The sequence below is a fragment of the Poromitra crassiceps genome, assembly GCF_964638095.1.
Source record: "Poromitra crassiceps genome assembly, chromosome: 27".
Lineage (NCBI taxonomy): Eukaryota > Metazoa > Chordata > Actinopteri > Beryciformes > Melamphaidae > Poromitra > Poromitra crassiceps.
Window position 1 is genome coordinate 16,184,801 of NC_139650.1, and position 21,525 is coordinate 16,206,325.

Here is a 21,525-nt window from a genome sequence, read left to right on the forward strand (position 1 = left end):
CTCTGAGCAAGGCATTGCAGATATGGAGCGTATATATTCAACTAATGCAACTGGTCTCCAGGTTCCTGGACAGGGTGTCAAAAGATGTACATCTGAGAAGGGCACAAATGAAAGGCACAGGCCTTTTTTCTCTATGTAAATTGGTTCTAATGAATGAATGAATGCTGTTCTTCAGAGCAAAGCCCACATTTATTTAACAGGATCAAGAAGCTACGCTGGCTTTAAAGTCATATTTCACTTTAAGGCTCTTTTAGGACTCCAACACAGGCGACATTTAAAAATAATAAATAAGAAAGATTTGCTCATTGTTTCTCCATGTTCTCTGATTACTCTGGCTTTTGATTCAGTCAGCAGAGCAAGATGGCTAATGCCGTATACATCACCAAACTTAGCATCATTTACTTTTCTAATTGCTCGTATAGTCCTTCAGGGATGTCTGGTATTTTCAGCTGCTTACAGGATACACATTCAGAGTTACCATTTTCCATTCCCTCAGTGACACACAGTGGACAGCTTTTCATAGACACTGCCTACACTGTTAGGAGTGTACCTTTATATTTTTGTGCTTCCCTGGTTGAAAATGTGTCTTTTCAAATTCAACTTTCTGAATCCAGTTTTTTTTAACAAGTGTTCTTGCATATCTCCTCCAACCTTTCTACAAAGTTTTCTGGTGTTACGTGAATCTGTTTGGAAGTTAGGTGCCTTTTTGTGATTGGCCACGCAACATTGCCACATGCCCTTATGGCCAGTGGACTTGTGAAGTTAATCAGTTATGTTGGCCCATGACCTGCTTTTCTGCAAAGTTTCGTGCAAATCTGTTCATAGATTTTTGAAATATCCTGCCAACAAAGAGACAGACAGACAGACAGGCAGGCAGGCAGGCAGGCAGACAGGCAGGCAGACAGGCATACAGACAGACAGGCAGACAGGCAGGCAGACAGACAGACAGGCAGGCAGACAGGCATACAGACAGGCAGGCAGGCAGACAGACAGACAGACAGACAGGCAGACAGACAGACATGCAGGCAGACAGGCAGACAGACAGACAGACAGGCAGACAGACAGACAGACAGGCAGACAGACAGGCAGGCAGACAGACAGGCAGACAGACAGACAGGCAGACAGACAGACAGACAGACAGGCAGACAGACAGGCAGACAGGCAGACAGACAGACAGGCAGACAGACAGGCAGACAGACAGACAGACAGGCAGGCAGACAGACAGACAGACAGACAGGCAGGCAGGCAGACAGACAGGCAGACAGACAGACAGACAGGCAGACAGACAGACAGACAGGCAGACAGACAGACAGACAGACAGACAGACAGACAGGCAGACAGACAGACAGACAGGCAGACAGACAGACAGACAGGCAGACAGACAGACAGACAGACAGACAGACAGACAGACAGACAGGCAGACAGGCAGACAGACAGACAGACAGACAGGCAGACAGACAGACAGACAGACAGACAGACAGACAGACAGACAGGCAGACAGACAGACAGACAGACAGACATGAGTGAAAACATGACCTCTGGCCAACTCTGTTTGGCAGAGGCAATAAAACGTAGCAGTTTGAGTGGCTGCTGGACAGTTGGTTGTCAGGTTGACTTACTGGTAAACAAACTTCTTTGCCAACTTTCAGCTCCACAGGAAGTCAGCAGCAAGGGAGCTCCAGAGAGCTACTCAACCTGCTAATATGGACAAATAACATTGTTTTAAAAAGCACCTTAAGCTATGTTTCAGAGTGGATTCATTATTTTTGCAGCAGTTTCACTTCAAGAATTCACAAGTGTCCTACGAAGCGCTGCCTGTCTATTATGCCATTGAACATTCTTCTTGCTCCAATTATGGTATACTAGACTGAAAAGTTCAACTTTGCTTTTTAAAAATCCAGTTTTTGCACTGTAGCCTTCTGTGGCCTCAGATACATAGTGTATGAATAGATACATAGTGTATGAATAGATACATAGTGTATGAATAGATACATACTGTATGAATAGATACATAGTGTATGAATAGATACATAGTGTATGAATAGATACATACTGTATGAAGGTAACTGAGCTAACTGTGCTTCTCTGTCTTTTGGATCTCCTCTGCCTTTACCAGATCCAACAGGCTGCAGAGCGGCCAGAGAGAAACTTTGTGGACACGCGCCAGCTCAAGGTATCTACCTCAGCTCTGGTTTCTTCAACTTATGAGTCAGGACTGCTAGTTCAGTGGATCTCCTTTGCATGATCAACAGGATGTGAGGATGAGGATGAGAAAGTAACTCTAGTATCTCATTTGGGTCAGAGGTTAAGCTTAGAGACGACTCTATAGGCAATATGGCAAACCGCTGTCACCCACTGTATAGCCAGCCAACCCTTTTTTTATTATCATACATCGTATGAGCAGATCAGAGATCCTGTGAGTGGAATGCTGGTGAAGCAGTAGTACCACACACACACACACACACACACACACACACACACACACACACTAGAGCTGTCACTTTTTATTCGAAATTCGAATTTAACTTCGAATGTGGGGGAGGGGGGGCATGTTCGAATGTAATTGACCTGTTTGAATTATTATTATTTTTAAATAAAAAAAACATTGTTTTCTAACTTAGCATCGATGCTAGAGGGACTTACCCAGCTATCGTCATTGCCTGCTTACGGCTGCTTGCTGGTAATGTTAATCCCATGTCAGAAAAAGTCTCCAGATTTGTCGCTAACGTTAGTCTCTTCTGAGAAAGATTGTCTCCAGGAGGGTCTGAAAAGTTGTCTCGAGTTGGATGCAGCCAAGTTTGTGAGGCAGCCAGTGTTGTGACTGTGAGCGTCCAAGCTAACACAGCAGCGGAGAGGAGCTGACTGACTGGACCATGAGGACAGCTGAGAGTTTTTTTTAAATATTATTTTAATATTTTATATTATATTATATATATTTATACGATGTAACCGGAAGGCGCGGACTGCATAATCGGGCACGTCGGGCCGATGCCCGGTGGCCTGGCCTGGCCTGCAATTTTTTTTTTTTTTTTTTAATTAACCAAAATTAACCAATTAACTTTGAATATATTCGAACATTTTGCGGGCAATTAAATTCATTCAAACTTTATTTTGGGAAAAACTGACAGCTCTAACACACACACACACACACACACACACACACACACACACACACACGCGCGCGGCGCGCACACGCACGCCATATGATGTGGAAAAACTTCCAGGATCAGCATCAGCTACATGGTAGACATTCATAGTCCTCATCTCCATGTAGTATTTTGGTTGTTCTCTCCTCATTAACTCAGCTAATTTGTTTCACTGGGAAATTGATTATTAAAAAAAACAAAATTATGGATGCGGAATGAAAAATCCCTTCCCTGTCCATTAAATGGGGATTTCACATATTGATAGTAGTTTTGCACAGTACCTCCAGTGCTGGCTCCTTCTCTACTGCTTACAGTACCTCCAGCCCATGAGATTAAACTGCACTGGTGGCATATCAGCTTAATGAGTTGTTTACTGAGTAAACACTTGTATCAACTTTTCACTGCGTGCCCTAATAGTGTGCTTAGGCTAAAGCAGCCCTTCCATTGATTTATGCAAAAGCTGACTCACTCTGCCACTCTTTGCTCTAGGTGTGTGCAACATGTTTAAAGCTGACTCACTCTGCCACTCTTTGCTCTAGGTGTGTGCAACATGTTTAAAGCTGACTCACTCTGCCACTCTTTGCTCTAGGTGTGTGCAACATGTTTAAAGCTGACTCACTCTGCCACTCTTTGCTCTAGGTGTGTGCAACGTGTTTAAAGCTGACTCACTCTGCCACTCTTTGCTCTAGGTGTGTGCAACATGTTTAAAGCTGACTCACTCTGCCACTCTTTGCTCTAGGTGTGTGCAACATGTTTAAAGCTGACTCACTCTGCCACTCTTTGCTCTAGGTGTGTGCAACATGTTTAAAGCTGACTCACTCTGCCACTCTTTGCTCTAGGTGTGTGCAACATGTTTAAAGCTGACTCACTCTGCCACTCTTTGCTCTAGGTGTGTGCAACATGTTTAAAGCTGACTCACTCTGCCACTCTTTGCTCTAGGTGTGTGCAACGTGTTTCGACCTGTCAGTCAGCCTGCTGCGTGTGCTGGAGATGACCGTGACCCTGGTACCAGAGATCTTTCTGGACTGGTCCCGCCCCTCTGCAGAGCTACTCCTCAGACGATTGGCTCAGGTCAGTTCAGACCAGGAATGATATTTATTATCATAATGTGATTCTTTATACTAGTTCAAGTTTGTTTATTTATACCATATGTCTCAAAGGACTTCACACAGAATGTGCCTACCTAGATCTAACTGATCAACAATCAATTATCGACCAGAAGGATGAAGGACAAATAATAATATAATCATATCAGCAGGGATTCCGCTAGGCATTTTTCCAGACGGCCAATGCGCAGCCGGTAACGTTCCAGAATTCCGGCAATATCGAATATTTACCAGCCACTGCTATAAAATAATTGTTTCCTAAATAAACGTTTTGAATCCATTTGTTTCTCTATAGTCTATTCTTTATAGCCTCTATAGTCGATTATCTTTATTCCAGTGTTGTCATTAAGAGGCCGATTTTGCAGCAAGAATATTTAATTGGTCGGCACGTCGTTCTCGGTAAGGCCGCTTTCGTTATTGAAACAGACAACATGCATGCTTCTACTGTAGCCTATCTATCTGCATTTGCAGACACTCATGAACCCATATCTTCTGCACATTGCCTTGATGAAAAAACAACGCAGCTAAAAGTAATAAGTGTGACAGTGTCAGTGCAGACAGTGCATAACTTGAATCTCCAGCAATAGGCTATGCACCTGCGTTAGCTCTCCTGCACTCGTTCTCGGTTCCCATGTGGCTTTATTTGTGGTAAGCATTTTGATTCCTCTCATCATCATATGAGCGTCGGGCAACAAGCGCGAGCGATTGATTTATTGATTGATTGATTTACCCGACGTAGGTTAAAAGGCTTTTTACCTCCGCTAAATTGACAGCCTACGTCTAGGTCTCTTTCGCTTTTGACGGTGGCAGGCACGTTTCTGTTTCTTCTTGAGGAAGAATAGCAGGTGCTTGATGCTTTCCTGCCGTCTTGCTGGCCTCGGCTGAAGTACTTCTCGTTGATCTAGATAAAAAAAAAGGACTTGCCTAGCAAGGGATGTCTGTTTTGACGTTTGGGTTTCCTCCTGCTCAAGTCACAGCGGGTCCAGCGCTGGCCGGCGGGACTGATGCTGCGTGTGCGGCTTTTGAAGAAAGCGTCTGCTATATTTTTATTTTTCACGAAACACTCAACATAACAGGGGGCGGAAAAAATATTATGTAGGCTCTATTTAAGTCGTAGCTTATTGGCAACATCACTTAGGTTATAGGTCACACAATATTAGGCTATTTTATAGAAGGAATTTATTTATCTGGCATATTACCAGCCGGCCACTTGAGCCGGTGACCTTTTAATTTGCCGGCCCAGGGCAACAAATACCGGCTAAAAGCCGGCAATTGCCGGCTAACGGAATCCCTGCATATCAGGAATACACAAGACGCACAAACTAGACATAACAGCCACCAGCCGTAGACCCTCAATGCATACGAGGAAAAGCTCCCAAGAAAGAAGAAACCTCGGTAGGAAAAATTAAATAGAAAGAAACCTTTGGTGAGCCACAGGGAGGCAGCTCAAGGACATTTCCGCAGGGCAGATGCTTGCCAACATTTGGGCTTGAAGGTCCCCTGGTTGAAGGGTGGTCTCATTAATCACTAGGAACAGGGTTCCCACAGGCCTGCAACAATCTTGAAAGGTTGTGGATTTAATAAAAAATTAATGAATGGAAAGTTTTTGAAAATGAATGTATGGCCTTGACAATAATTTTCCTTTTTTCTCTCTTTCAAATTAAGCAACACAATTTATCATTATGCCTCAGTTCTCTGGACCTGTCTCTTTCCTCGCATCAACACATCACGACCTGATGGAGATTTGTGTTGATATTCATGTATTGTATTGCATGTAAGTCACAGATTTCTTTTTTTTTAATCATCATTTTTGTTATTGTTTCCTTTGTAAATCAAGCAATCAGGGCACAACAACCCAGACCATAGGTATTGGCAACATGAAGTCATGGATTGTTGTAGTTGGGTCCACCATTTTGACAACCAATTTGATGCCCTCTATTTGCTGCGCAATTGGAAAGAGAGTGGAACACTAGACTAGGGTCAAACAAACATGTGTTTATATATATATATATATATATATATATATATATATATATATATATATGGTGACGAAAACACCTTAGTAAATTTTCGCTCACAATGGGGATTCAGAATGGCGATATCTCCCGAACGCTAGGTCTAGGGTTAGGGTTGGGCCTCCTGGGGGGCGTATCCAAAAACCAACAGCACCATCGTGCTCAGCGACCAGAAATAGGTCTAGTAGGATGTGTTTCGTGACGAAAACACCTTAGTAAATTTTCGCTCACAATGGGGATTCAGAATGGCGATATCTCCGGAACGCTAGGGCTAGGGTTAGGGTTGGTCCTCCTGGGGGGCGTATCCAAAAACCAACAGCACCATCGTGCTCAGCGACCAGAAATAGGTCTAGTAGGATGTGTTTATATATATATATATATATATATATATATATATATATATATATATATATAAAATCTAGAATTGCCCTTGGAACTGGGGTGACGGGGGCTTTTAAATGCCCCCATAAAATAAAGTTTAATACTTTCTTTATTTTAACATTATTCTGTATTTGCAAAGCGTGACTCGAAAATGGCCAACTAGGCATCCGTACAACCCCCGCCCCTCCTCCTACTAGCATTATTTATCTCAGTGACAGGCAGCACAAGCTAGCTGGCCAGCTAGGTCACTCATGTTTTGTTGTCAAGTACATTAATAACATGCCAGACAATCAACAGTGTTGTTGAGATAGGATATATATATACGTATATAAATGTAATATCGCTAACTATTATACATCACATGCTTATATTTTGACATTGTGAGTGAGAGCAGAAGTAGCTGAAGGGTTTGATGTAACATGGTCTTGAAGTTGTGTCACCGTTTTAAACGTGTGAAATTAGTGAAAAGGGCAGTCTGGACAGCCAGCTAGAGTGACTTATGACATCATGCACTCAAGCTTGAAAAAGGTACAACACTTAACTGTGATTTCTCAAAAAGTACAACATATCAAAAAGCTGAATTAAAGTGATTAAGTATTGACCTGTTTAAAGTTTGAATGGAGTTTATCGTACAATGTATGAAATAGTAGTTAGGGTTCAAAGAGGGCATAGTACAGCCCTCCCATAGACTTAAACAGGTACTATTAAAGTTATGTGGTGCGTTTGGGACTCAAGATGGCCGACACAACAAAAACATTCTGTGGCCGCAAATTAATCTATGAATAGCATTATTAAAAGTAATGATTTCACCATGAGTTCTTGACTTGCCAGGTTCATCTGTCAAAACAACAGCAACAGACAAAGGAAGAGGGGGGAAATACACAAGTGTAAACACAACAGCGCAAGCTGTTTGTTTTGGTATCAGAATATCACAGAAAAATGTTCTTATGGAAAATCATAACTGCATAAAATTCAGTTATAAAATGTGTGGCGCTCCATCTTTTCATTGTCACTTATGATTGGAAAAGCCTGTGAATGTGTCTTTGCCTTCAGAGAGAGGTCAGGAAGTGCTAAGTCATCAGATGTTGCTGGGCTCATTCAGATCTCTTCTTTCCTTCACGTTCTTGTTAACCTCCCTGTTAAGTGTTAGGAATGTCCTCACAAGTGTAGGAGAAGTTTGTCACTGAGGTCACGGCTGGAGGACAAATGCAGTGGTCACGTTAACCAAATAATTTCCATCTTTTACTTTTTTTAAATAATGAATAATCTCAAGGCTGTCTGGCATTTTAATAACACAATTAATAATACATTATGACCTGTGCAACCTCTGCACAAAGGCATTCACACTTGTGTACACACACACACACACACACACACACACACACACACACACACACACACATGTGCGCGTGCACACACACACACAAGCAGTAAAGGTGCTTCCATGTGTACTGCACTGGATAGCCAATGAGTAATCATTCTATAATGAATGTTTTTGGGGTCCTCCTGTCCTGTCAAACTCATGGGAGGTCCTAGAATGGGCCTGCTTAATTCTTAAGAATCCCATTTATCAGGACCTTGTGGCCAAGACTTGTTTTCATGCTCTTTTAGAAGGATGCCTTAGCGTGCTTTCTCACTGGGAACCATTGCTTTCATTCCGTTCCCGGGAACCCCGCTGGTCAGCTTTCACATTACAACATTTCAGAACAGAGTGCACTAGCGTCATCAACTGTGCCTGGAGTTTATCCTCGCCCGTGTATGGTCTATGTGGTTCGGAACGGTTGGCTTTCACACTCGCAACTGTTCCGTGCCCGGGCGCGCCAAAGCGCTCTCCACACCATCTTTTCAAGTGGATCCTGTGACGGTTTCCCGTTGCGCGCCCGGGCGCGAAACGGAACGCAACGGAATGCAACGTTCACACTCACCAAACATTCCGAACCTGGGGTCATTTTGGGGACAAGTGTGCGAGGCACACAGTGGTCCATGTACGTCCTCAGTATTGAGACGAGGCACACAGTGGTCCATGTACGTCCTCAGTATTGAGACGAGGCACACAGTGGTCCATGTACGTCCTCAGTATTGAGACGAGGCACACAGTGGTCCATGTACGTCCTCAGTATTGAGACGAGGCACACAGTGGTCCATGTACGTCCTCAGTATTGAGACGAGGCACACAGTGGTCCATGTACGTCCTCAGTATTGAGACGAGGCACACAGTGGTCCATGTACGTCCTCAGTATTGAGACGAGGCACACAGTGGTCCATGTACGTCCTCAGTATTGAGACGAGGCACACAGTGGTCCATGTACGTCCTCAGTATTGAGACGAGGCACACAGTAGTCCATGTACGTCCTCATTAATAGCTTGTTTTTGACACAGACAGGCTCAGAAGGCACACACTGGTCCATGTACGTCAGGAAGATGGGCAAAGAGGAGTTTGTTGTGTTGAGTACAGAAAGTGTTTTGTTACCTGAAAGATTTTCTGAGTAATTAGCTGAATACATTTCGAGAATATGGAGGAAGCCTTTGAATTCGATGGGTGCCCGTGTTTATTTGAGCCAGAGTATACAGATGAAGAGCCCCTATAGTGAAGAGTGGATGAGAGAGAGAGAGAGAGAGCGAGCGAGAGAGAGAGAGAGAGAGAGAGAGAGAGAGAGAGAGAGAGAGAGAGAGAAAAAGAGAAGCAACAGGCAGAGCGAGGGTGAACAAGCTGCTGCAAAGCCTGCAAGGTAAATACACGCCTTCATCTCTCTCTCTCTCTCTCTCTCTCCCTCTCTCTTACAGTATAATAACAACCTGAGTCTGTCAGTGTCAAAAACAAGCTATTTTGGAGGATGTACTGTACATGGATGGTTTGCGTATGCCCCGTCCGCCTCCGCTCCAGCCCGCTGCGCGGCTGCCAGCTGAAGCGGTCCTGGTCAATACTGGACCAAATTCAAAAGTTCTTGTCCCGATGAGTCACTTAGAGACAAATAAAGTTCCCAAAATAAGAGTCCAGTTTGAAAAATACAGTCATTTTGCTTGAATTTCAGAGTCCTGCTTCCCATCTGTCACAAGTGATATCTCACTCACTATAATGCATCATGATCACACCACTGTGTCCAGGCTCACTGTGTCCAGGCTCACTGTGTCCAGGCTCACTGTGTCCAGGCTCACTGTGTCCAGGCTCACTGTGTCCAGGCTCACTGTGTCCAGGCTCACTGTGTCCAGGCTCACTGTGTCCAGGCTCACTGTGTCCAGGCTCACTGTGTCCAGGCTCACTGTGTCCAGGCTCACTGTGTCCAGGCCAGGCTCACTGTGTCCAGGCCAGGCTCACTGTGTCCAGGCTCACTGTGTCCAGGCTCACTGTGTCCAGGCTCACTGTGTCCAGGCTCACTGTGTCCAGGCTCACTGTGTCCAGGCTCACTGTGTCCAGGCTCACTGTGTCCAGGCCAGGCTCACTGTGTCCAGGCTCACTGTGTCCAGGCTCACTGTGTCCAGGCTCACTGTGTCCAGGCCAGGCTCACTGTGTCCAGGCTCACTGTGTCCAGGCTCACTGTGTCCAGGCTCACTGTGTCCAGGCTCACTGTGTCCAGGCTCACTGTGTCCAGGCTCACTGTGTCCAGGCTCACTGTGTCCAGGCTCACTGTGTCCAGGCTCACTGTGTCCAGGCTCACTGTGTCCAGGCTCACTGTGTCCAGGCTCACTGTGTCCAGGCTCACTGTGTCCAGGCTCACTGTGTCCAGGCTCACTGTGTCCAGGCTCACTGTGTCCAGGCTCACTGTGTCCAGGCCAGGCTCACTGTGTCCAGGCTCACTGTGTCCAGGCTCACTGTGTCCAGGCTCACTGTGTCCAGGCTCACTGTGTCCAGGCCAGGCTCACTGTGTCCAGGCTCACTGTGTCCAGGCTCACTGTGTCCAGGCTCACTGTGTCCAGGCTCACTGTGTCCAGGCTCACTGTGTCCAGGCTCACTGTGTCCAGGCTCACTGTGTCCAGGCTCACTGTGTCCAGGCTCACTGTGTCCAGGCTCACTGTGTCCAGGCTCACTGTGTCCAGGCTCACTGTGTCCAGGCCAGGCTCACTGTGTCCAGGCTCACTGTGTCCAGGCTCACTGTGTCCAGGCTCACTGTGTCCAGGCTCACTGTGTCCAGGCCAGGCTCACTGTGTCCAGGCTCACTGTGTCCAGGCTCACTGTGTCCAGGCTCACTGTGTCCAGGCTCACTGTGTCCAGGCTCACTGTGTCCAGGCTCACTGTGTCCAGGCTCACTGTGTCCAGGCTCACTGTGTCCAGGCCAGGCTCACTGTGTCCAGGCTCACTGTGTCCAGGCTCACTGTGTCCAGGCTCACTGTGTCCAGGCTCACTGTGTCCAGGCTCACTGTGTCCAGGCTCACTGTGTCCAGGCTCACTGTGTCCAGGCCAGGCTCACTGTGTCCAGGCTCACTGTGTCCAGGCTCACTGTGTCCAGGCTCACTGTGTCCAGGCCAGGCTCACTGTGTCCAGGCTCACTGTGTCCAGGCTCACTGTGTCCAGGCTCACTGTGTCCAGGCTCACTGTGTCCAGGCTCACTGTGTCCAGGCTCACTGTGTCCAGGCTCACTGTGTCCAGGCTCACTGTGTCCAGGCTCACTGTGTCCAGGCTCACTGTGTCCAGGCTCACTGTGTCCAGGCTCACTGTGTCCAGGCTCACTGTGTCCAGGCTCACTGTGTCCAGGCTCACTGTGTCCAGGCTCACTGTGTCCAGGCTCACTGTGTCCAGGCTCACTGTGTCCAGGCCAGGCTCACTGTGTCCAGGCTCACTGTGTCCAGGCTCACTGTGTCCAGGCTCACTGTGTCCAGGCTCACTGTGTCCAGGCCAGGCTCACTGTGTCCAGGCTCACTGTGTCCAGGCTCACTGTGTCCAGGCTCACTGTGTCCAGGCTCACTGTGTCCAGGCCAGGCTCACTGTGTCCAGGCTCACTGTGTCCAGGCCAGGCTCACTGTGTCCAGGCTCACTGTGTCCAGGCTCACTGTGTCCAGGCTCACTGTGTCCAGGCTCACTGTGTCCAGGCCAGGCTCACTGTGTCCAGGCTCACTGTGTCCAGGCTCACTGTGTCCAGGCTCACTGTGTCCAGGCTCACTGTGTCCAGGCCAGGCTCACTGTGTCCAGGCTCACTGTGTCCAGGCTCACTGTGTCCAGGCTCACTGTGTCCAGGCTCACTGTGTCCAGGCTCACTGTGTCCAGGCTCACTGTGTCCAGGCTCACTGTGTCCAGGCCAGGCTCACTGTGTCCAGGCCAGGCTCACTGTGTCCAGGCTCACTGTGTCCAGGCTCACTGTGTCCAGGCTCACTGTGTCCAGGCTCACTGTGTCCAGGCTCACTGTGTCCAGGCTCACTGTGTCCAGGCTCACTGTGTCCAGGCTCACTGTGTCCAGGCTCACTGTGTCCAGGCTCACTGTGTCCAGGCTCACTGTGTCCAGGCTCACTGTGTCCAGGCTCACTGTGTCCAGGCTCACTGTGTCCAGGCTCACTGTGTCCAGGCCAGGCTCACTGTGTCCAGGCCAGGCTCACTGTGTCCAGGCTCACTGTGTCCAGGCTCACTGTGTCCAGGCTCACTGTGTCCAGGCTCACTGTGTCCAGGCTCACTGTGTCCAGGCTCACTGTGTCCAGGCCAGGCTCACTGTGTCCAGGCTCACTGTGTCCAGGCTCACTGTGTCCAGGCTCACTGTGTCCAGGCTCACTGTGTCCAGGCTCACTGTGTCCAGGCTCACTGTGTCCAGGCTCACTGTGTCCAGGCCAGGCTCACTGTGTCCAGGCTCACTGTGTCCAGGCTCACTGTGTCCAGGCTCACTGTGTCCAGGCTCACTGTGTCCAGGCTCACTGTGTCCAGGCCAGGCTCACTGTGTCCAGGCCAGGCTCACTGTGTCCAGGCCAGGCTCACTGTGTCCAGGCTCACTGTGTCCAGGCTCACTGTGTCCAGGCTCACTGTGTCCAGGCTCACTGTGTCCAGGCTCACTGTGTCCAGGCTCACTGTGTCCAGGCCAGGCTCACTGTGTCCAGGCTCACTGTCCAGGCTCACTGTGTCCAGGCTCACTGTGTCCAGGCTCACTGTGTCCAGGCTAGGCTCACTGTGTCCAGGCTAGGCTCACTGTGTCCAGGCTCACTGTGTCCAGGCTCACTGTGTCCAGGCTCACTGTGTCCAGGCCAGGCTCACTGTGTCCAGGCTAGGCTCACTGTGTCCAGGCCAGGCTCACTGTGTCCAGGCTCACTGTGTCCAGGCTCACTGTGTCCAGGCTCACTGTGTCCAGGCTCACTGTGTCCAGGCTCACTGTGTCCAGGCTCACTGTGTCCAGGCTCACTGTGTCCAGGCTCACTGTGTCCAGGCTCACTGTGTCCAGGCCAGGCTCACTGTGTCCAGGCCAGGCTCACTGTGTCCAGGCCAGGCTCACTGTGTCCAGGCCAGGCTCACTGTGTCCAGGCCAGGCTCACTGTGTCCAGGCTCACTGTGTCCAGGCTCACTGTGTCCAGGCTCACTGTGTCCAGGCCAGGCTCACTGTGTCCAGGCCAGGCTCACTGTGTCCAGGCTCACTGTGTCCAGGCTCACTGTGTCCAGGCTCACTGTGTCCAGGCTCACTGTGTCCAGGCCAGGCTCACTGTGTCCAGGCTCACTGTGTCCAGGCTCACTGTGTCCAGGCTCACTGTGTCCAGGCTCACTGTGTCCAGGCTCACTGTGTCCAGGCTCACCTGGGCTCTTTCCTCCATGAGTCAGACATGATATCTCATCTCAGGCCCCCTGATCACATTTACATGGAACTTGGGGGATTTATGCTGCTCGCTGCAGCTTTTTGTCATTTACAAAATTACGTATTTATGACTGATGGGCCCAGAGCTCTACATCTCTACATCATTTATGAGCCACGACACGTTTACTTCTCTCTCTCCCTCCCTCTGCCTCACCCTCTCTCCCTCCCTCTGCCTCACCCTCTCTCTCTCCCTCTGCCTCACCCTCTCTCTCTCCCTCTGCCTCACCCTCTCTCTCTGCCTCACCCTCTCTCTCTCCCTCTGCCTCACCCTCTCTCTCCCTCTGCCTCACCCTCTCTCTCTCCCTCTGCCTCACCCTCTCTCTCCCTCTGCCTCACCCTCTCTCTCTCCCTCTGCCTCACCCTCTCTCTCCCTCTGCCTCACCCTCTCTCCCTCCCTCTCTCTCCCTCTGCCTCACCCTCTCTCTCCCTCTGCCTCACCCTCTCTCTCTCCCTCTGCCTCACCCTCTCTCTCTCCCTCTGCCTCACCCTCTCTCTCTCGCTCTGCCTCACCCTCTCTCTCTCCCTCTCTCTCTCCCTCTGCCTCACCCTCTCTCTCTCGCTCTGCCTCACCCTCTCTCTCTCCCTCTCTCTCTCCCTCTGCCTCACCCTCTCTCTCTCCCTCTGCCTCACCCTCTCTCTCTCCCTCTGCCTTACCCTCTCTCCCTCTGCCTCACCCTCTCTCTCTCCCTCTGCCTCACCCTCCCTCTCTCTCTCTCTCTCTCTCACCCTCTCTCCCTCTGCCTCACCCTCTCTCTCTCCTCTGCCTCACCCAGAGTGCTCTTTATTGATTTGTTTGTGTGTTAGCCTACCGTACTTCATTTTCTGTTTGACAAATGATAAAGGATGATACTGATACAAATCAAGTCCTTCTCAGCAGCAAAATGGATTCTGTGTATTCTCATGTTTATTTTTAAATTTCTGTTTCTGCAGAAAAAGAAGAAGAATGGGAAACAAAATGCTACATTGTGACTTTTGCAATGTAGTCAAATCAAACGTTTGAAGATGTGGTGGTGCGTTGTGTCAAGTAGCCTACATGATGATAATAAGGAACCGTCCAGCCCCCCGGGCCCTTAGCTTCCAGACAGTGTGGCCCCCTGAACATTATAGTTGAATAGCCCTGGTCTAGTGTTTAGAGAGAAAAGTTCATATTTTAAAGGTTGCAGGTTAATGTGTCACAACACACTAAAATGCCCGTTTGCTCCCTTATTTTAAGTCAAAGAAGAATCTGATCTTAACTTAAGGTGGGCTCAGACTACAGAATTTTGAAAATCCTAGCCGATTTTGAAATCTGGCTGACAGATGCTGTGTCGGGCATAAATCGGGCCAAAAATCCTGTAGTCTGAGTCAGCCTTAAATCACTAAAATGTCATGTTTTTCATGTTTTCCAATGTGTATGAAGGTTGGTGTACAGTAACCTAAGTAGTAATCCCCTAAATTCTTGTTTTTTTTTTGTTTTGGTGATATTTTTAGTGCTAGCTACTCATTGCTGTGGTGTTCTAGCTCTGGACATCCCCTACAGATCACTGGTCAATCAAACACTGTCTTCAGCATTGCTATGTCTTCTTCCTTGGATTTTCTATCGATGTAGAAGTCTATTGAAGTTTCTGCAGGTGGCGCTGTACTCTTTCTGTTCGGCCACAGTGGCTATCGCTGCTCACGCTAACTAGCCAGTTCTTCCAAACAACCCGCTGTTGCCCCGAACAGCAAATGATTAGGATTTCATGAATCATGAACTCTTATTTGAACTTGTATTTGCTTTCTTTCTTGTCTTTCCTTCTTGTCTCCAGCTGTTGAACCAGGTGTTAAATAGAGTGACGGCAGAGAGGAACCTATTTGATCGTGTTGTCAACCTGCGACTCCCAGGTACACACACACACACACACACACACACACACACACACACACACACACACACACACACACACACACACACACACACACACACACACGCATTGTATTGCACAAGGGTCATTTCCCATAAATAATGGAAATATGTGAAGGCTCCTGCAGAGATCAATCAATGAATGCAGTGAAGCACTTAAACAGCGAGGAGGTGATTCAGACGTAGGAAAGCACTGGAGCAGCCGTGAGTCGATTAAATGGGGAGAAAAAGAGAGTGTTTTGATTTGCACAGAACAGATTGGTACGACTCCCTGCTGAGAAAGTGACCATTCTCTGTGTTCCAGCAGCAGGACTTTCAAATGCATGTGGGGTTGTTAGGAGGAGGAGGAGGGGCTGGGGGTGGGCGGGGGGTTAGGAGGAGGAGGAGGGGCTGGGGGTGGGCGGGGGGTTAGGAGGAGGAGGGGCTGGGGGTTGGCAGGGGGCTTTTCACCCTTTGAGATGCTCAGTCGTTACACTCCAAGCAGGAGAGGTGATTTATCAGAGCAAACCATACGTTGTAACATGGCTCATGCTGCATCAATAGCATAACATATGAAATAATTCTGCCTATTTCTATAGGCTATAAGGCAGGCCCGCCGCACCCCATTACGCAGAGTACGCAGACTGCGTAGGGCATCATGTGACTGAGGGCACAAAAAAAAAAAAAAAAAAAAAATTTGGTGCCCTCAGTCAGGCCACTCACTGAACAGCAGGCCAGGCGCCGCCTACTGGTTTACTAGTGTTTTTATTACTTTATTCAGGGTTAAAGTGGGTGCATCTCATTGTAAAATTGGACTCGGCCCAAATTGGGCTTCAAACGGTCCAAATCTGTCTTCAACCGGCCCAAATCTGGCTTCAACTGGCCCAAATCTGGCTTCAAACGACCCAAATCGGGCTTCAAACGGCCCAAATCTGGCTTCAAACAGCCCAAATCTGGCTTCAAACGGTCCAAATTGGGCTTCAAACGGCCCAAATTGGGCTTCAAACAGCCCAAATTTTTTGCCGCCGCCCTTCGGACGCCGGCACGCACGTCGGCCTGGCCTCCTTGGTATCTAATGCCCAGCCTGAATTATGATCCCAGTCCGCCCCTGCTTGCATGTACAGTTTAACAATCGCTTGTTTGCTGACATGTACAGTAATTCTAACAATTGTTTGTTTGCCACATGTAATGTAATGTGAGATACACTAGTATCCTTCATAATTAATGAATTTGCAGTCTTTCGTTTGACAGTTATTGAAAGTTTTGCGGGGGGGGGGGGGGGCACCACAAAACAATTACGCTTAGGGCACCCAAATGGCCAGCAGCGGCCCTGCTATAAGGAAATAGCCTGAAGTATTTAATATAACATGTGAAATAATTCTGCCTATTTCTATTCACCTTATGTTCACACCTTACAGTGGGCCAAATTCTTCCGGGGCCAAATTCTTCCGGGTCCTGTTAACACTTCCGGCGGTCACGGTGCAAAATTAGTTGTTTTTGGAGCGGACAGTGAAGGGGTAAAATAAAGAACGTAGCCTACTACTTTGAGCCGGTACACAGCAAGCAAGCGAGTATCCACTGTTAGCCAGGTCAGATAACGTTATCGTCGACAATGACAAGCACTTTCTTGTAAAACATACCTGGACTCCAACAAAGAAAGCTTCAGATAGTTTTCTCTCCTCCGAGTTGCGCTCGAGCCACTAACGTCAATAAGACCCGCAGACGTTAACGTAATTCCCTGGAATGCGAGACTTAACGAGCCAGTTACATGGCGTTGCATTCTTAGACATTGCCGTTTGCTTTTATTTGGTATGTTACATACAATTGGCTAAATTATTAGTTAATTCAGAGTTAGATGATATTGGAGCAGCCAGCCATTTTATTTTATTTTATTTTTAGCCGGAAGTTTTGATATGGCCACACAACCGGGTCAAATGAGCGTGGCTACATAAGGTGAATAGGCTATAAGGAAATAGCCTGAAGTATTTCATATAACATGAAATAATTCTGCCTATTTCTATAGGCTATAAGGAAATAGCCTGAAGTATTTCATATGCTATGCTCCACTGGTGTTGCACAGTGACTACTGTAAAACTTCAATTAACAGCCCCCGCGTCAAATTGAGACCGACATTTATTTACCAAAAGATGTAGCCAGACCCCGCCTCTAGATGTAGCCAGACCCCGCCTCTAGATGTAGCCAGACCCCGCCTCTATTTGTGACCTGCGTCAATTTGGTGCTTTTATTTGAAATTTTATGGTACTTCTTATTTGTAAGGTATACGATAATAAATCCACTGGCATGCCTGACTGTGTTTGTGTGCGTGTTTTTAACCCTAATATCCCACATGCAGTAATCAGATGAGGAGAGGCGAAAAGGGCCATTTCCACACTAACTTGAGGCTTATAAGGATATGGGAGTAAGATATTGCATATAACAGGGTAGCTCTTCGCTATTGAAATTAATTTCTAATTCAGCAGTGTACAATTAGCTGTACCCTATAACAAATCTGGTTGATATTTGTATATGTATCTGTTGATATACAGTAAGTGTGTGTTTGTTGCAGGTCTGGAAAGTGTTGACCACTACCCCATCCTAGTAGCTGTCACAGGCATCCTGGTTCCAATCCTTGTGGACGGAGAGAGGCAGGGGTAAGAGGCTGTGTGTTTACCCATAATGCATCTGAGCAGTGTTTTTCCCCTGGATGGAACTGATTCCTCACAGATGGATTTTTCATGCTGGATTTTATTGTTTAGCTTGTTGCCCTTTGACAAGATTTTAGTATCTTTGATTTTGGCAATATCTTCAGTGGTAAGCAGTCATCGCTGTGGTGGTTTTCCGACTGTTTCTTCTCAGACATCACTTGGAGATCAATGTTGGCAGTGCTGTGGTCTGCGGTTCTTCTCAGACATCACTTGGAGATCAATGTTGATAGTGCTGTGGTACAGTGCTGTACAGTGTACAGTGCTGTGGTACAGTGCTGTACAGTGTACAGTGCTGTGGTCTGTGTTGGCAGTGCTGTGGTCTGCGCTGTTGCTTTAGTTGGATTTTCTGTTGAATTGGTCTCAGTGGCGTTCTTTGCTTTGTCTGTTCAGCCATGGTGGCTATCGCTGCTAACGCTAACTACCCAGGTCTTCTCCTACTTATTCCAAACAAACTGCTTCCAGAAACGTAAAGGTTGAACTGTGCATAGGTGAATCACTAATCAGTCTGCAATGCAGAGTCGCAAAGCAGACATTTATTTATATGAACATCTCACGTCATTCTACTCTTTGATAGTGATGCAGCATTTTTCACTGAACCATTGGCCAATACTGCTGCTTTTTCATCTAGTTCATTTGATTGAGCTTTAATTACAATGGCCACATTTTTGTTAGAGCCCGACCAATACTGGATTTTCGGGGCCGATACCGATATTAGGGAGTACACATTTTCCGATATTGATATATCGGCCCATATTCTTATATTATATATACACATTATATTTAAAAAAAAATGCAATGATCCCTCAAATATCAAACACTTTACAAATATATGACTTGACATGACTTGAGATATGTAATGTAGGCAGGATATTTTACTAGGGATGCACGATATGGATTTTTAGAGCCGATACGATAACCGATAAATATATGCTTCTCCTGGCCGATAACAATACGGTAAACCGATAATTATTTCACATTTTTGTATTAAAAATATGTTCTTAACCTGTATTTTATGCACACCTGGGGTAAAAAAAATAAGAACACAAACGACACTTCTGATATAATATGATTGTTTTAGTAAAGTGTATCACTCAATAGTCAATACAAAAAATAATGGCTTTATGGCAGAGGTTCTCAAATGTTTTTCAGCCAAGGACCCCTTACAAGATAGAAAATATACCGGGGACCCCCTCATTCTGATTTGTGATTTTGGGCTAAGCTTAATTGTTTCCCCGGTAACGTGCTTGACTTTTAATTTGATAGGTTTTTTATTAGAATGTAATCCATGAACCATTTTAGATTTAAAGCATAAACTATTTTCGTTGAACTATGAAGATTTTGCAATTTTTTTTTATTTTTTATTTTTTATTACCGTACATTACATTTCCATTACGTCATTTAGCAGACACTTTTGTTTTGTCCAACGCGACTTACAATATCACAATTTGTCAACAGTACAGAAAACCACTATGCAACACAATCAATGACAGCCAAGATATTTTGATAGACTAGCACCATGTAGGAAGTAGTTTGAGAAGGAATAAGTAACATGTAGCATTTTATTTTTTAATTAAAAAAAAAAAAAAAAAAAAAAAAAATTTTACTTGCAAACTTTTCGCGGACCCCCTGGCAAAGTGCCACGGACCCCTGGGGGTCCGCGGACCCCCATTTGAGAACCACTGCTTTATAGAACCGAAAGCCTAGCTGCTTAGTCTGCAGATAAAACACAAAAGGCATAGTAATTTAGACTCTTATTGGCATGACGTTACTGGCAACATATGAGCTGTCTGAATTTTGCATTGGGGCCAGTTCTATAGTGAGGCATGGAAAGCCTCACTACTACGCCATCATATCTTTTTCACTTTTTACTGAAAAATGCTCTCTCTAGATTAAAGAAAAGACACTATGTGATGTTGACTGGTGTGTTTTTATGTACCGTAAATGTGGCAATTCGTTTTGCTTATTATTGGTAGATCATGACTGCCCCGCAGCTAGCTACGTTAGCTTTACGTTATACCATGCAACCCTAGTCTCCACTTTGTTTGGATGTTATGTGGCTGTAGGTTGTTGATGATGAGGTTGGATGTTGTAAATGTTGTAATGTGGCTGAAGGTTGTTGATGATGAGGTTTCTGGACTTCTAATCCTTAAAGAGTCACTTCACCATCGCTCCACTGCCTCGCTGGCTGCTAGCAGATACAGATAGTACCACCGTGTTTTGATTCTGCTCTCTTTGTCTCTGCAGTCACCACACACACACACGCATGCATGCACGTGCGCACACACACACGACAACACACACACACACACACACACACACACACACACACACACACACACACACACACACACACAACACACACACACACACAACACACACACACACACACACACACAATCAGAGCCACAATGGGGCGTATCATCGGGTGTTGATGGGCTCCAGCATGGAGGAAATTGAATCAGCAGACGATAAAAGCTTCGGCTGGTGCCAAAGAAAACCACTGGCTGACAGGAAGCCGCTTCTGCAGCTGACCACTCACTCCACTCACTCGTACGGCAACCTGACCGCCCAGGACTGCAGACTGCTGCAGAGGACTGTGAAGACAGCAGCTAAAATCATCGGCACAGAACTACCAAACCTCCATAACATCTTCACCACTCGCTGTAAAATGAAAGCCAAAAACATTATCAAAGACACCAGCCACCCCGCTCATACCCTGTTCTCACTCCTCCCTTCCAAAAAACGCTACCGGAGCATCAAATCACACACCACCCGTCTCAGTAACAGCTTTTTCCCTCAGGCAGTCAGGCTGCTGAACAGTTGACTCACACACACTGCAACGCACTGTCACTTTGTTGTTCACCATTACTGTACTGTATTGTATTGTGGTTTGTGTTATGTCTACACGTACTGTGTACAGACATGTCTGTATCACGTGTAGCCTACATAGTTATGTAGGTTTACACCCTTTTTCTGTCGGTCTTTGTGACCATGTCCTTGTGTATGTAAGGCTGAGGGTGCTCAAAGCATAAAGAATTTCATTGTATTATACATTGTATTATACATATGACAATAAACTACTTGAACTTGAACTTGAACACTCTGACTCTGACTCTGACTCTTTTCTTACAATCAACATTCACCAAACTTTATTCACGCAATTGTATATGACAGCTCGCAGCAACTCCTAACAATACACTCACAATACATGTACGTTTGCATCATAGCTAGCTGTGCGCCTGTGCTGAAGCAATAGCATGTATGTGGGCGTACTAATGTGCATGTGTGTTATTGTAGATGTGTGTATTTGTTTCAGATGTTGTTGTTTTTTTATCTCTGTGTAAACGAGCTCGAGAGCAGAGGATGTACATACTATTGTATATATTTGATTTGATTGCACTTGCAACTTTGTGAGTGTCTTTAGTTATCTTCCTACTTCTTATCTCTGTATTGATGTCACCGCTACGCTGCATACAGTCACTAAGACAGATTCCTCGTATGTAACTTGCTAGTCTGGGCACCTTTCATCCCGCTTTTTGTCATGGGGCGTAAA

At 46.6% G+C, this 21,525-nt stretch overlaps 1 protein-coding gene across 1 annotated transcript in view; it reads left to right on the plus strand.

Moving 5' to 3' along the window:
* Positions 1–21,525, plus strand: part of LOC310798965 (E3 ubiquitin-protein ligase RNF123-like) — a gene marked incomplete at its 5' end in the record, with an annotated part of 386,065 nt that overhangs the window by 138,848 nt on the left and 225,692 nt on the right. Inside the window, 4 exons of the mRNA XM_083661528.1 lie at positions 2,117–2,173; positions 4,086–4,217; positions 15,194–15,269; positions 17,834–17,918. Coding sequence (XP_083517654.1) covers positions 2,117–2,173; positions 4,086–4,217; positions 15,194–15,269; positions 17,834–17,918 — 350 coding nt within the window. The remainder of the gene's footprint in view (positions 1–2,116; positions 2,174–4,085; positions 4,218–15,193; positions 15,270–17,833; positions 17,919–21,525) is intronic.